This window comes from Leguminivora glycinivorella, chromosome 14 (genome assembly GCF_023078275.1).
Source record: "Leguminivora glycinivorella isolate SPB_JAAS2020 chromosome 14, LegGlyc_1.1, whole genome shotgun sequence".
Taxonomy (NCBI): domain Eukaryota; kingdom Metazoa; phylum Arthropoda; class Insecta; order Lepidoptera; family Tortricidae; genus Leguminivora; species Leguminivora glycinivorella.
The window spans coordinates 4,832,899-4,849,246 of record NC_062984.1 but is presented as its reverse complement, the minus strand read 5'-3'; the positions used below and the strand labels follow the sequence as shown (position 1 = coordinate 4,849,246).

The 16,348-nt window shown below is 38.3% G+C and overlaps 1 protein-coding gene across 1 annotated transcript; it reads left to right on the top strand.

The window, feature by feature from the left end:
- Positions 1–1,799: 1,799 nt before the first annotated feature.
- Positions 1,800–15,832, top strand: LOC125233164 (leucine-rich repeat-containing protein let-4-like). The gene is made up of 7 exons (XM_048139051.1): positions 1,800–2,245; positions 9,204–9,662; positions 10,392–10,659; positions 11,240–11,620; positions 12,322–12,503; positions 13,764–13,866; positions 15,078–15,832. The coding sequence occupies exons 1-7, from the start codon at positions 1,962–1,964 to the stop codon at positions 15,297–15,299; spliced, it is 1,899 nt and encodes a 632-aa protein (XP_047995008.1). The 5' UTR covers positions 1,800–1,961; the 3' UTR covers positions 15,300–15,832.
- The last annotated feature ends 516 nt before the right edge of the window (positions 15,833–16,348 follow it).

Below are 16,348 nucleotides of genomic sequence, written 5' to 3'. Positions count from 1 at the left end.
TTTAGGCCATTATTGGACCATAGAAACACATGAGGTTAACCTCTAGGCACAGCCATATTTTCCCGAATTATATTGTGTATTTTATGCGTTATTATTGCTTTTTGTACGTCTTTACTTAGGTTTCCTTTGGGCAGATGTTTTTACGTTAACGGGCTTAGTAAATTACGTTAATACAAGTGCCCTACATACACGTATGTAGAATCTAAAACCATGTCGAACGTGGTTAGGCCGATTGCCTCAATTGAGCGTGGTTCCATCGCTGTATCGCGCAAGATCGCTGTTCCCTAGCGCGCGGATAAAGCGCGATTCATCTTGTGGTAAATGTGCATCATCATTCCCTTTGCCTTTTTCCATTATTTGGGGTCGGCGCAGCAGATAATCTTCCTCCATTCCTCGCCATCAGCCGTCATTTCCATACTAGGTAAGTACTTCCTTTGACGACCAGTCTGGCGCAGTCGGTAGTGACCCTACCTGCTACGCCGCGGTCCCGGGTTCGAATCCCGGTAAGGGCATTTATTTGTGTGATGAGCACAGATATTTGTTCCTGAGTCATGGATGTTTTCTATTTTCTATGTATATAAGTATAGAGTACCCACAACACAAGCCTTCTTGAGCTTACCGTGGGCCTCAGTCAATATGTGTAAGAATGTCCTATAATATTTATTTATTTATTTATTTACCTTTCACTCTCATATCATTGTTCACACATTCCATCTTCATATTTACCACTTGTTTTGTAACATTGCTTTCATCCCTCCACATTACATGCCCATACCATACTAATCTACTTCCTGTCACCTCTGTCACTGGCGCTACTCTCAGGCTTCCTCGTATATATTTATTCCGAATCCTATCCAGTCTAAAATCATAAGCAAACTGCGTATATGTACAACAGGTTAGGTATGACATGATTATCCATGTCAGCGGTGTGCATTTCCGTTCATTGGTCGAATCCCGGTAAGGGCATTTATTTGTGCGATGAGCACAGATATTTGTTCCTGAGTCATAGATGTTTTCTACGTATATAAGTATTTATATATTATATATATCGTTATCTGAGTACCCACAACACAAGCCTTCTTGAGCTCACCGTGGGCCTCAGTCAATCGGGGTAAGAATGTCCTATAATATTTATTATTATAATGTGGAACTTTCAAAGCGAAGATCGTGGGTTCAACTCTGGCTCATAACAGTGAGTTTCTTGGACGTTCAAATTTTTTTTTTAACTGACGCAACTAGTATAGTGTTTCCTCCGCAGGTAAAAAGACAGGTGGTGGTTTCTTCGTTAAAAACAATGCAAGCACCAAAGACTGATGAGAAGATTGTTTAACATAAACTGAAGTTAGGATAACATTGCTTCATAAAATACAAAAGTTCTCTAGATAATAATTACCTCCGTAGGTATACGGAAGCACCAGGTGCAAGCTTTCGGGTTATCGGTGGAATTTACCTATTTACCAATCGCTAATGACGGCAATCCGTAATGCTGTCATTAGATCCCGGCACTCGCCGCGGCTCGCGTTACACGGCTCGTCTTACACGCCACTGCTACCAAACACCTACACATTTAAACACCTTATCACATTGATTTAAAGTTCAAAATGTATACATGTTAATGATCTTGACCGTCTATACCACGGTAGCCTATGAATCCTACGATACATGGTCATTGAATCTACGCAACTGACGCGCTGCGGTCCTGTTATTGTTTAGAATTTCTCATCATCTTGCAAGTGTTTAAGTTCGGCTTCCGGAATTTGCATAACTTAAATGGATCATGTTTGTGTACATGTCCACCGAAGACTCACCGGTTCCCCTTAATCCAACATTATCTATCGTCTGCGTCATTTTCAGCAATGTACACACCCGATACAAAGATAAGACCACGATAAAGAACCTTATCATTCCACCTCGATCGAAAGTCGAACGCGCATGCCGCGCCGCGAATTAGAAAAAAAACAATGCGCGCCAAAATATATTTGACGTTTTACTTTTTTATTTTTAAATTTACAAGTAGCCAGGATTCTGTTACGGAAAAGGAGAATGTAATTAAATTGTGCGCTGTTTGCACGTGCAGTGAGATACCTGAAATCGATGGTACGGATTTAGTGTTCAATATACAATGTTCGGAATTGGACACGATTGAAAATGTCCCGGATTTGGATAAAATCGAGTGGCCGGAGAATCCTAATGGGCTGAGAGTGTCTGCAGCATTCGAAGGTTTAGGCCTTTCGACTCTGAGCAAGTAAGTACATTTTTAAAAGTATTTGTCGTTGTCATTTGATTTGCCTTGGTCGCTTATCGTTATTTATACTTGTCCTTTAGGGCTCGTTTAGTTGTTTACTCGGTGATAACTTTTATGTAGGTATTTACAAGTCGTGAAATAATTTCATTTACGATTACGATGTAGACTTTCCTACTTTATGAGCTTATTTAAATTTTACAATGGGTTTTTTGCTGTCGCTTTTTTAGTTTATATGTTCTTACGATAAAGTACCTACGTCTATGTGTAGGTACCGGTTTGGTGCTTTTTGCGACTGTGAAACAAAAAAGGTTAAATTGGTTTGAATCGTAGCGGACGATATATTTCATTGTCAGGTTTAATAACAGGCTAAATATTTTAGAGACTGTTATTCTCTATAGCTCAAAAAACTGCGATGTACATCTAATGTTGTATTTAAGACAGCTAAATAGTTATTTGAAAACGTAGTGACACTTTATCATCGGTGAAACTATACTTAGTGGTCCTTCGAACCGGATTTGGGCATTTCAATATAACTTTGCAGCTCACTGTACAAAACGTTACTGTACATAAAAAATTAGTATATTTATATATAATCTTGTTTTGAAAACTGACAAACTTAAAACAATAACTGTAAGTATAGGTGAATCATATAAACATTTCACAACACGAGAAGGTAGATTAAAAGTTTTATCTTTAAACAGTGTTGACTACAATCATACTGACTAAGGACGTATCCGACTTTGAAACAGTATAATTTTATACGCTTTATGTATAGATTATATAGACACACTCAATACTAGATATCTGATAATCTAATAGCGCAGATAGTATGCGTTCGATTCGAAGTCATTTTTAACTCGAGTTGATTCATGATGTGAATTATAAAATCTTTAATATTGCTTATTTAGTTATTTTTGCCGGGAATTACTCTACTTTTTAGATTACTTTTACTAGGGACTATTTTCTACAACATACAACATACAATCACGCCTGTATCCCATAAAAGGGTAGGCAGAGCACATGAAACTACTAAAGCTTCAGTGCCACTCTTGGCAAATAAGGGGTTGAAAGAAAACGAAACTGTGACATTGCAGTGACAGGTTGCCAGCCTCTTGCCTACGCCACAATTTAACCCAATCCCACAGTCGGCTTCTACGACACCCACAGGAAGAAAGGGAGTGGTGAAATTCTTAACCCGTCACCACACAGGCTTTCTACTTATTGTTTAATTCTCCAAACGAACCTATATATGGTGTAGCTGAATCGAATAAGTAGTAAGAACGTAGCTTAGTTGCAAGCAAACTCTTAAAAATTACGATATTGATACTTGATCACTGGCCAGTTTATAATTTAAAAAAAACTTGACAACGTAGTATGAATGGAATAACATTGCTTGTTTATACGGCTCGAAGGACCAATTAGAATTTCGTAATTATTTCAGGCATTTCAGCACCCATACAACCATTTCAGTCGCAAAATCTTCAAATCAGTAACTAACTGTCAAATGTGACATAACGCGTGGTAACGTCGTGCAAACAATGCGACCGTATTGATACAATAACAAAATGTAGTCGTCGTGTGCACTCGTTACGGTAACAAAATGTGTACGAATTTGTGGCTGTCAATGTCACTGTCAGAATGACTTTTAACGACACTTTATTAGTCGACGTTTGCACACATAACGGTAACAACATGTGGACGAATTTGTGGCTGTCATTGTCACTGTCAGAACGGTTTCTGACAGTGACATTGACAGAATTTGTACACACATGTGTAGGTCTGATTACCGAACTGCTCCTAAACCACTGTATCCGCAAATGACAATCTGAAATACGAAGGTTTCTCAAACTGTCTTGTGAAGTTGTGGACAATCATTTAAATATGAGCGAATTAAATAATATAAACGACGACGACCATTTAAGCACTCTTCGACATTTTATAGAAATGTGGGAAAGTTAAGAAAAGTGCAGAATGATAATACAAATAGATAAGCACTTTATAGTTACTTAATGTATTAAATATATAATTTTTAATTCTTATTCATAAAAATGAAGTGTAGTGTTGCTTTACACAATAAAAGTAGGAATCAAATGAAATAGAGTATTTACTGTGATATTAATAGAATTTCTGTTGCGCAATGATAGTTTTTTTCAGTACAGATGCTGCTTTTTTAATGCAGTAGTGCGAGTAAATCAAGCAATGATTCATTTCTTGTCTGGTCGAAACTCTTAGCTTAGATTTAGGTACTGAAAATCGTCGTACGATACATGTGCGAAAAGGACATTCACAACTCGTGTCGATTTAAAACACTCCCTTCGTTCGTGTATTAATATATCGCTACTCGTATCGATTTTCCTCTTTTCTGCACTCGTATCTACAAGTATTTTGTTTGGGTTACAAAAAAAACACATTATTTACTCTACTACGTTTTATTTACGTCTCTTTAACATTACAAATTTGTAGATACTTATCTATACAAAAATCTTGACAAAAGAAGTACAGATCGCTAAAATTAATGTTGATAGTAATATTAATGACGACTACTTCAACAAGTGTCAATTGTGAAATGCCGCAAAATACTAGTTGCTCTATAGAAGACCATAATATGATCCCCGATCCTTTACAACCCAGCAGCTCGGTACGCACGTTACAATTTTTTTTTAATCTTCTTTAGTGAGGGCAACTGAGTACGACGGCATATTTAATTGTTTATAAAGTTTGAGGATACCTGGAAAAAATTAATACAAGAAGCATTCACTGCCTTCGGTCACGCGTGTACGCTGCGATCATTTTGCGACCGTTTGTCGACCGTTTGGTGACCGTTTGGCGACTGTTTTTTACATGGAATATTACCGTCTTAATCCATATTTTAACAACTTTATTGGTTTTCTAGGCATTATTTTTATTATTTCAGTATAGTATATGCACCGGAGCACTAAAACTTCACCAATCAATATACATAACACGCAAACACCGAGTAGTCAATAATATTATTACTGGTTAAACTGAGGTAAATTGATGGCGCGTTGATAAATTTAGACTTATTTTATGAAATCACTCGAGCAATTTAATTGGCCATGGTAATTAGCCCACATTATATTACAAATGCAAACAATATTTATCTTTAACAAATTCTTACGCCATTACATTTTAATGTCAAATGATTTTATTTCATTTTTACTTTGACGTCTCTCACGTCTCTGACAGTCGCCATTTGAAAAGAATGAAATGAACGAATGATTTTGGAAAAGTAGTCGCCAAACGGTAACAATGTGTGCACGCGTAGTGCACACTTCTGTGACCATTTGTGCCTGTTACCAATCGTCCCCATTTGGGTCGCCGCGACTAAACGTCGACCGTACTGCGACTAAGCAATGAGACCCGAAGACCTGTGTGTACACAAAATAGGAGGATTTGCGTAGGAACGGCGACCGATTATGGTTATATGGGCAGTAAGGTGAATGTCCCACGTTATCTAGAACTATGGTGTTTGCTCTCCTGTAATTCATCAATCACGTTTTGCGGTTTTACGTGTTGTTTGCGGTTAAGTGATTTTAAACTGTAGACACTTTTTACTTTTGATTTAACATACGGTCTGGTAGTTCATCAACAAACTGAAATCAAAATGTAACAAATATGTTCCAAACAACTACGCGATCAAATATTTATTTACAAAAAAATAGTTCTAAACAACTTTGTGCTATATGCAAAACGCTTAGTGCGTGGGCAAAACGCATGGAGTTTGTGTTCAACATTGAAATTGAGTCATTTTGAATTGATCAACGCCACAGAAAATTCAACTACTATACTTAATAAACACACAAAACACTTTGGCGCTTAAAATCTACAGTGCGCTTGTAATTGTAATTTGAAGGATAGCTGTGAAATAACTGAAATACCATACCAAAGCAAATAAGAACTGCCAAATTGCCACTGCAACAATATTTAACGCTGTATTTGCTAAAATTCTTCACTAATTAAGCAGTGAAACCTATAAAATTTTTGTTAATGTCGCATGTCGATTCGTTGATATTGCAACCCAAAAAGAGGCGAATCTTTTCCATTCTACTATTACTGATAAAGTTTGTTTGCCAGACTATAAAATATAATTTGACAAGCTCCAAGCCATCCATCTTAACTCTATCACGCCACATTTGCAGGAAATGACCGAGATTATTCAATGTTAAAGTACTTATAGTTAGTTTCATCCACGATGTCGTGCAGGTTTGAGAAATTTAACCTTTAATAACATGAAATTACGAATCAAGGCGCGCGTCTTCGTGAATGACACGAGATATAGTCTTAGGTATCTAAACGAGACGAGGGCGTTTTTATAGGTAAATAACTCGCCTACTTTTAGACAATAGGAAAAAATGTTTGGTTTGATTTACCAAATGCCCTTTCTTGCAAAATAAAAATGCAAATTTTGTTCTGAATGTTTGTAAATTTCCAGTGTGGCAACGCGACGGGTTAAGAATTTCACCACCCTCTTTCTTCCCGTGGATGTTATAGATGTCGACTAATGGGATACGGGTTAAATTTTGGCGTAAGTAGGCGAGAGGCTGGCAACCTGACACTGCATTGTCACAATTTTCGTTTTCTTGCAATCCCTTATTTGCCAAGAGTGGCACTGAAACTTGAGTAGTTTCATGTGCTCTGTCTACCCCTTATGGGATACAGGCGTGATTGGATGTATGTATGTATTTGCAGATTTGAGGTTATATCCAATAACACAACAATGTCTGTGTAGCACGGATACTGCTAGTAAATGCACAAGTGAGATGTGTTCCTCTCAAAGATTGTGATCTCGCCTTGAAATAATAAGGATATATTACCTAGCTAGTTCCTAACAGAACGTCCCATATAACCATAATCGGTCGCCGTTCCTACGCAAATCCTCCTATTTTGTGTACACACAGGTCTTCGGGTCTCATTGCTTAGTCGCAGTACGGTCGACGTTTAGTCGCGGCGACCCAAATGGGGACGATTGGTAACAGGCACAAATGGTCACAGAAGTGTGCACTACGCGTGCACACATTGTTACCGTTTGGCGACTACTTTTCCAAAATCATTCGTTCATTTCATTCTTTTCAAATGGCGACTGTCAGAGACGTGAGAGACGTCAAAGTAAAAATGAAATAAAATCATTTGACATTAAAATGTAATGGCGTAAGAATTTGTTAAAGATAAATATTGTTTGCATTTGTAATATAATGTGGGCTAATTACCATGGCCAATTAAATTGCTCGAGTGATTTCATAAAATAAGTCTAAATTTATCAACGCGCCATCAATTTACCTCAGTTTAACCAGTAATAATATTATTGACTACTCGGTGTTTGCGTGTTATGTATATTGATTGGTGAAGTTTTAGTGCTCCGGTGCATATACTATACTGAAATAATAAAAATAATGCCTAGAAAACCAATAAAGTTGTTAAAATATGGATTAAGACGGTAATATTCCATGTAAAAAACAGTCGCCAAACGGTCACCAAACGGTCGACAAACGGTCGCAAAATGGTCGCAGCGTACACGCGTGACCGAAGGCAGTGAATGCTTCTTGTATTAATTTTTTCCAGGTATCCTCAAACTTTATAAACAATTAAATATGCCGTCGTACTCAGTTGCCCTCACTAAAGAAGATTAAAAAAAATTGTAACGTGCGTACCGAGCTGCTGGGTTGTAAAGGATCGGGGATCATATTATGGTCTTCTATAGAGCAACTAGTATTTTGCGGCATTTCACAATTGACACTTGTTGAAGTAGTCGTCATTAATATTACTATCAACATTAATTTTAGCGATCTGTACTTCTTTTGTCAAGATTTTTGTATAGATAAGTATCTACAAATTTGTAATGTTAAAGAGACGTAAATAAAACGTAGTAGAGTAAATAATGTGTTTTTTTTGTAACCCAAACAAAATACTTGTAGATACGAGTGCAGAAAAGAGGAAAATCGATACGAGTAGCGATATATTAATACACGAACGAAGGGAGTGTTTTAAATCGACACGAGTTGTGAATGTCCTTTTCGCACATGTATCGTACGACGATTTTCAGTACCTAAATCTAAGCTAAGAGTTTCGACCAGACAAGAAATGAATCATTGCTTGATTTACTCGCACTACTGCATTAAAAAAGCAGCATCTGTACTGAAAAAAACTATCATTGCGCAACAGAAATTCTATTAATATCACAGTAAATACTCTATTTCATTTGATTCCTACTTTTATTGTGTAAAGCAACACTACACTTCATTTTTATGAATAAGAATTAAAAATTATATATTTAATACATTAAGTAACTATAAAGTGCTTATCTATTTGTATTATCATTCTGCACTTTTCTTAACTTTCCCACATTTCTATAAAATGTCGAAGAGTGCTTAAATGGTCGTCGTCGTTTATATTATTTAATTCGCTCATATTTAAATGATTCAAAGCAACCAGTCCACAACTTCACAAGACAGTTTGAGAAACCTTCGTATTTCAGATTGTCATTTGCGGATACAGTGGTTTAGGAGCAGTTCGGTAATCAGACCTACACATGTGTGTACAAATTCTGTCAATGTCACTGTCAGAAACCGTTCTGACAGTGACAATGACAGCCACAAATTCGTCCACATGTTGTTACCGTTATGTGTGCAAACGTCGACTAATAAAGTGTCGTTAAAAGTCATTCTGACAGTGACATTGACAGCCACAAATTCGTACACATTTTGTTACCGTAACGAGTGCACACGACGACTACATTTTGTTATTGTATCAATACGGTCGCATTGTTTGCACGACGTTACCACGCGTTATGTCACATTTGACAGTTAGTTACTGATTTGAAGATTTTGCGACTGAAATGGTTGTATGGGGTCCTGGAGAGTTTCCTGGTTTGTTTTTCTTTCCATGTATTAAGTAAGTAATGTAATATTATTAACTGTCAACTTTCTACGACTTATTTCAGGCTACCATCCAACACGCAAGTAGAAACGCTGCGTTTCAGCAACAACGCAATCCAAACCTACTGGCCCGACCCCTTCAGCGAGGTTCCAAATTTGAAAAAACTCTCGCTATCCCAAAATGACTTAACGGAAATCACTCCCGATCTCTTCACAAAAATACGAGCTTTAGAAGACTTAGATCTATCCTATAATAAATTAGCTGAATTCAATACATTAGACTTCAAGTCGTTAGCTCATGTAAGAAGGTTGAACCTGCAAAGTAATCTTTTGAAGAAAATACCAACTCGTGCTTTGGAACCGATGTCCGCATTAGAGGACTTGGATTTGAGTAAGAATGGAATTTATGACGTTTTGCTGCAGAGGGTCGATGGGAACATTATGAAGGGGTTGAAGCGGCTGAATTTGAACGGGAACAGAATAAGGTCGATTGTGAGGGATTCGTTCCCTATTGAAAACAGCATGTAAGTCTTGAAAACACTTACATTATTGTCAGATATTTCCTTCACTATCAGAAGATTTATTTATTTATTTATTTATTTGAATTTATTTATTTATTTAATCCAATTGTAGAATGCAGGTCATTTTAGACTCTTTTAATTACATTTTGATGTGGCCTAGCGGGTAGTGACGTAGTGACCCTGCCTGCTAAACCGCGGCCGTGGGTTCGAATCCCGGTGAGGGCATATTTTTATACTACGTCGGTGGCTAACAGGTATACGGTCCGCCTGATGGAAAGCGGTCACCATAAACTATGGGCGCCTGCAACTCAAGTGGTGTCACACGCGCGTTGACGACCCATTAGAAACTTGTACAGTCAACCAATTGGAACCCTAGGCCAATCTACAACCATGTCAAAATAATAAGCAGTAAGAGATTTCTTACAATCTGATTTATAATGTCACTATGACATAGTTCTAGTGGCCTAGGGTTCCAATTGGTTGACTGTACACTCCTTTTTTGAAGAACCCCATACTGTAGTTCATCGGGAATACCTCGGCAGGGAGCATTATATTTGTGTGATGAGCACAGACAGATATTTGTTCTAGAGTCATGGATGTTTTCTATAAGTATTTGTATATATTAAATACATCGTTGTGTGAGATACCCACAATACAAATCTTCTTGAGCTTATCGTGGGACTCAGTGCCTGTGCCTGTGTAACAACGTCCTATAATATATATTTTTTACAGTGAACTCCTCGACCTATCTAACAACGTAATCGAAATAGTCGAACCAGAAGCATTCTCGACCTGTACAAGCCTTCGCGAACTGAACCTCGCCCAGAACAACATAACCTTCACATTCGCTCTACCGCCTTCCCTTCAGATCGCCATACTGAAGTTCAACACACTATACCATTGGCCGTCCTTCCCTAGTGGGATTACGTATATCGATCTATCGTATAATCGATTGTCGGATATGTATGATGAGATCGAAGCTAGATTTGAAAATTTAGAGGTAGGTCGAATTTAAACGTTACTTCGCTTCACTTGTCTGTTCTGCGTGCGTAGCAGAATGCACAAACGCTCACGAAACAAAACGCTCGTATAGACATCTATCTCTATCGCTCTTGCGTATTGGCGGAACAGAGCCAGACTACCTCGCAGCGTTTCGTTTTCGTTTCGCCTCCTAGAAATGCCATTAGTCTACGGGGCATGTACCTACACAAAATTTTGTTGAAATGAATTGTTGTCCGATGGTTGACTGGTAGAGAATGCCATTAGGCATTAAGTCCGCCATTTGTACATTTTTTTTTTATTTATGTGCAATAAAGTTTAAATAAATAAATAAATAAATAAGACACATAAGTCCTGGATTTGAATTTGCTACTCTGAACTGATTGAGTTATTACTATATTCCTGAAAACAATATTATTTCGTTGTAAAAGTATCTGGCTTCGTCATATATCGTTTAGGTTATAATGGTCATATGTAGTGCAGACGACAAAGTTTACCCCAGATTACCATACCATATGAAATTACAGCATGAGTACATCTATAATAAACCAGTCTTAAGTTGATTACTTATCACATTTCAGGTATTAAACATCGCCGGAAACCAGATAAAAGAATTCACCATCGAGAAGAAACTACCCAAACTATTTAGTTTAGATATCGCCTACAACCAATTCACAGAAATACCAAAGAGTTTAAACAGCCAAAACCTTCCTAACTTAGAAGAGTTACGCTTAGATGGCAACCCTTTAGAAAGTGTATATTTTAAAAATATTATAGCTGTAAAGAGTTTGTACATGAACGATATGTCTAAGTTGGTGGTCTTGGATGATAAAGCGTTCAGCAATGTGATTGGTCGCGGGATAGATGGGAGCGAAGAAAACTGTTTCTCTCTCTTTCTGTCAAATTGTCGGAGTTTGAGTGAGATAAGGGATGGGGCGTTTGATGCTACAACGTTGTGCATGGTAGGTTTATATTTAGTTTATAAAGATATACAAATTTACTAAAAATGCTGGTAGCCTAGCGGTAAGAGCAGTAAGACTTTCGATCCGGAAGTCGCGGGTTCGAACCCCGTACCCGTACCAATGAGTTTTTGGGAACTTATGTGCGAAATGTCATTTGATATTTGTCCTTTTCTATCACACCAATACGTCGGAAAGGGACAAACGAATTTTATCGGCTTGATAACTTTAGAGCACGATTATGAATAAGGGGGATACAATTTACTAAAATAGCATCCACGAGAGTACGAAGTTAAAAGGTATTGTTGGTCGTGTAATGAAAAGATTCCTGATAGCACAGTGGTCTAGAGCGAACGTCTCCCGTCAGAAGATCCCCGGATCGATTTCTGTTCTCTACAATAAGGCATGTTCAGTCTTTTAGGTACCCACCTCCTACCATTTATCTTTTTAGGTTCCGTACCAAAAAGTAACAAAAAGAACCCTTATGTGCGACTCTCTCCGTCTTTCTGTTTTTCACATTACCTACTAAGGAAATATCTCGAGAACTATTTTAGTAAGGAAGGTGACTTTCAAATTGTCATATTTCAAAATCCCTTTTTGCTCCAAGGGTTCATCATTAACTGAACAAAGCCTTAAGTCGATAGTGTTATTAAGCAACTTAGCAATTTCAAGATTATAAAATAACAACCCTTTTCCCTTCTCAGTTGGACATAAGCAAGAACAACCTAACACACCTCTCAAAAAGCCTCCTAGACTGGACTACAATCTCTGAGGGCATTGACCTCCAGCACAATCCCTGGGACTGCTCATGTGACCTGCAGTGGTTCCTAGATGACCTGCTACCACAGATGTATGTGAAGCATTCTAGGCTGTTGGCAGAACTCAGGTGAGTACTACAAGTTTAGCAAGTAAGCAAGAACCTGATACATCTCTAGAAGAACCTTCTAGACTCGTCGATTATCTCTGAGGACATTGACCTCCAGCACAATCCCTGGGACTGCTCATGTGACCTGCAGTGGTTCCTAGATGACCTGCTACCACAGATGTATGTGAAGCATTCTAGGCTGTTGGCAGAACTCAGGTGAGTCCTAGTAAAGTGGCCCATACAAGTAAGCAAGAACCTAAATTGACTCTAGAAGAACCTTCTAGATCTGGTCGATCACGATGGCATGGACCTCCAGCACAATCCTTGGGATTTCTCTTGTGACCTGCAGTGGTTCCTAGATGACCTGTTACCACAGATGTATATGTGAAGCATTCTTGGCTGTTGGCAGAACTTAGGTAAGTGCTTCGTCCTTAAGGGTTCCATTGACGGAGGCAGGTTCCTCATAGTTTTTTAACGAGTTAAAACACAAGTGTATTTCCTTGAAACAAAACACTTGAAAGTACCCGAGTTCGAAACAAGTAGCTGTATCACTGGCGAGGCTTTAAAAGGGGACGGGGAAAGGCCTCTGATAAGATCTAGACGGGGAAGCATGTCAAGCCAAGTTCAAGTAACAGAACTGCAGGCGAGCAGCACGGTGTGTATAATATCAATTGTTTATTAATAGATTCTGATTAGAGAGCGTATCTGGGAAGACCAACTGGTGGCCGCGCGGCGGGTCGGCCCAGATAAATAAATAAATAAAATAAAATATTATAGGACATTCTTACACAGATTGACTGAGGTGGGCCTAAGCTCAAGAAGGCTTGTGTTGTGGGTACTCAGACAACGATATATATAATATATAAATACTTATATACATAGAAAACATCCATGACTCAGGAACAAATATCTGTGTTCATCACACAAATAAATGCCCTTACCGGGATTCGAACCCGGGACCGCGGCGTAGCAGGCAGGGTCACTTACCGACTGCGCCAGACCGGTCGTCAAAACCAGATACCTGGGAAGACTGTGTGATGGCGGATCTGTGTCAGCTATAAGCCGATGATTGGCAGGAAGCTGCGCAGGATCGGGGTGGTGGCGTGCTCTCATTTTAGAGGCCAAGATTCTCTTTGGATCGCAGAGCCATATTAGTTAGTTTTAATAGATTGGTCCTTCGAACCGGATGGGATCCCAACTCGAGAGTCGAGAGGACTTACAGATGATTTTAGATGTCCTAGAAACAGTGTACTTATAAAAATAATGATATTATCGTTTCAGATGTGGCTCTCCTCGTGCGTTAGAAGGTCTACGATTGGTGCACTGGTACAACTGGACTGAGAAGGCCTTCTGCGGGGACAATTATATGCACAGCACTTATTTCGTAAGTCAACATCATTTCAGTAAACGACAGAGTTACAAACAACAATGAAATAATAGTTTTAACACTTTCGCAACCAAGAACCCGCCTAGTGGGCACTCTTAAACTTTGCTCAGATGCCGGAGAACCCGCGGGGCGGGTTTCATCGCCATATTTTACGACCGGTTTCTGACGTAGTGCGCCATTTTTTGTCTGGTAGTGAATGTGTTAAGTTAACTATAAAACTTTTTTTCTCAAACATGGTATGAAATATTGATATTATGTGCCTTATAATTGGCAGCGAAGTATGACGTTGCAGGTGCGGCTAGGACGATTGATAGATAATGGAATTTCATACAAACCTTGCAGGCCAAGGCCGGCAAAGTCCTCTTTTTTAATTTCCAAACACAGATAATTGTGACATAACATCCAGGTATTTAGCCAATTAAAAGAAAAACTATAAGGGGCTTTATAGACGTGCCGACTGCAACTGGGCGATTTCATACAAAAAAAAAAAATTTTTCGTTTTTTTTTTTATTTTTTTTTTTACTTTTTGTTTTTTTATAAGCGTATACGGGGTATCAAAGGGGAACGAAAATTCGATTATTTTTGCGCTACGACGCACCGTTTAGGAGATACAGCCATCCAAAGTTACTATTTTCAGTAGATTTTATTTATTTCATACCATGTTTGAGAAAAGCACTATACATACCTCGGCGGGAAATGGGGTTGCCCGCCTCAGACCTATCCGTCTATATGTCTTCGGCCGGCAACCCCCTTTGTCCCGGCCTCTGTAGTAATGTACTATTATTAATCTTTCTGAAAGTTACTTGAAATAATTCAATTCATATCAAGAATCGCATCTTGTCCACGCAATCTGCATTGGATTCAATTTAATATGACAGTTAAGTTACCAAAATATCAATATATAATAATATCAGTATATTGGTTTCTATCCATCCATACTAATATTAGTAATATTATAAATGGGAAAGTGTGTGTGTCTGTTTGTTTGTCCGTCTTTCACGGCAAAACGGAGCGACGAATTGACGTGATTTTTTAAGTGGAGATAGTTGAAGGGATGGAGAGTGACATATTAGGCTACTTTTTGTCTCTTTCGAACGCGAGCGAAGCCGCGAGAAAAAGCTTAGCAGTATCGCTCTCTCTCAATATATTAAATAGGCTTCAAATAACGGTACAGAAGCTTAATATACTCATAACTACTTTCTTTCCAGCTCCAACCTTCAACAGAACAAGTCCCAACAATCAGCCGCCTCGGCATCATATTAGGCTGCTGCGTTATAGTTTCCCTGCTTATAGCCATAGCGTTATCCGTGTACTTGGTCAAAAGCAGGAAACGGTACCGAGTGAGGCAGGCGGCACTCAAGAGGAAACGACAGAGCGCGTATGATGCTAGAAATAGTAAGGAACAGTTCAAGGCATTGAACAAAGCATAGATATCTTCTATACTATACTAAATATAAGATGTATCAGAAGTATTGCAGAAGAGCAGGGGCATTCTAAGTAGTTTACCGAGGATTTTTCTATATTTATTTTGTCGCAGATACTAAATAACCACACGCCTGGTCAATTTAACCAACATTCACACTTTTAATTATAATTTGAATACAAAAGTTTCAGTCGTTGTTTAGTATCATATTAGGTAGCGTCATAGCGGTCATAGTTTCCTGCTCATAGCCATAGCTCTATCTGTGTACTTGGTCAAAAGCAGGAAACGGTATCGATTGAGGCAGGCGGCGCTCAAGAGGAAGATACAGAGCGCGTATAGGATAGGAATAATTGAAGTATTGCAGTTTTGAGGCATTCTAAGGGTAGTTTACCGTATTTTAAACAATTTATAAATGCTTTTTTAGGGTTCCGTAGTCAACTAGGAACCCTTATAGTTTCGCCATGTCTGTCTGTCCGTCCGTCCGTCCGTCCGTCCGCGGATAATCTCAGTAACCGTTAGCACTAGAAAGTTGAAATTTGGTATCAATATGTATATCAATCACGCCAACAAAGTGCAAAAATAAAAAATGGAAAAAATGTTTTATTAGGGTATCCCTCCCTACATGTAAAGTGGGGGCTGATTTTTTTTTTCATTCCCAACCCCAACTTGTGATATATTGTTGGATAGGTATTTAAAAATGAATAAGGGTTTACTAAGATCGTTTTTTGATAATATTAATATTTTCGGAAATAATCGCTCCTAAAGGAAAAAAAGTGCGTCCCCCCCTCTAACTTTTGAACCATATGTTTAAAAAATATGAAAAAATCACAAAAGTAGAACTTTATAAAGACTTTCTAGGAAAATTGTTTTGAACTTGATAGACTGAACCTATCAAGTTCAAAACAGTTTTTGAGAAAAATACGGAAAACTACGGAACCCTACACTGAGCATGGCCCGACACGCTCTTGGCCGGTTTTATCACAACAGATAACATGACTGCTCGGTTGTCTAGTAAAACCAACTTTCACAGTTTTATTATAATTTTAATACTTACAA

Excerpts from the sequence above, each read along its gene's own strand:
- LOC125233164 (XM_048139051.1), top strand. The coding sequence starts at position 1,962 with ATGCGCGCCAAAATATATTTGACGTTTTACTTTTTTATTTTTAAATTT. Across the intron at positions 11,621-12,321 it reads ATGCTACAACGTTGTGCATG|TTGGACATAAGCAAGAACAA; the intron begins GTAGGTTTATAT and ends TTCCCTTCTCAG. Across the intron at positions 12,504-13,763 it reads AGGCTGTTGGCAGAACTCAG|ATGTGGCTCTCCTCGTGCGT; the intron begins GTGAGTACTACA and ends TTATCGTTTCAG.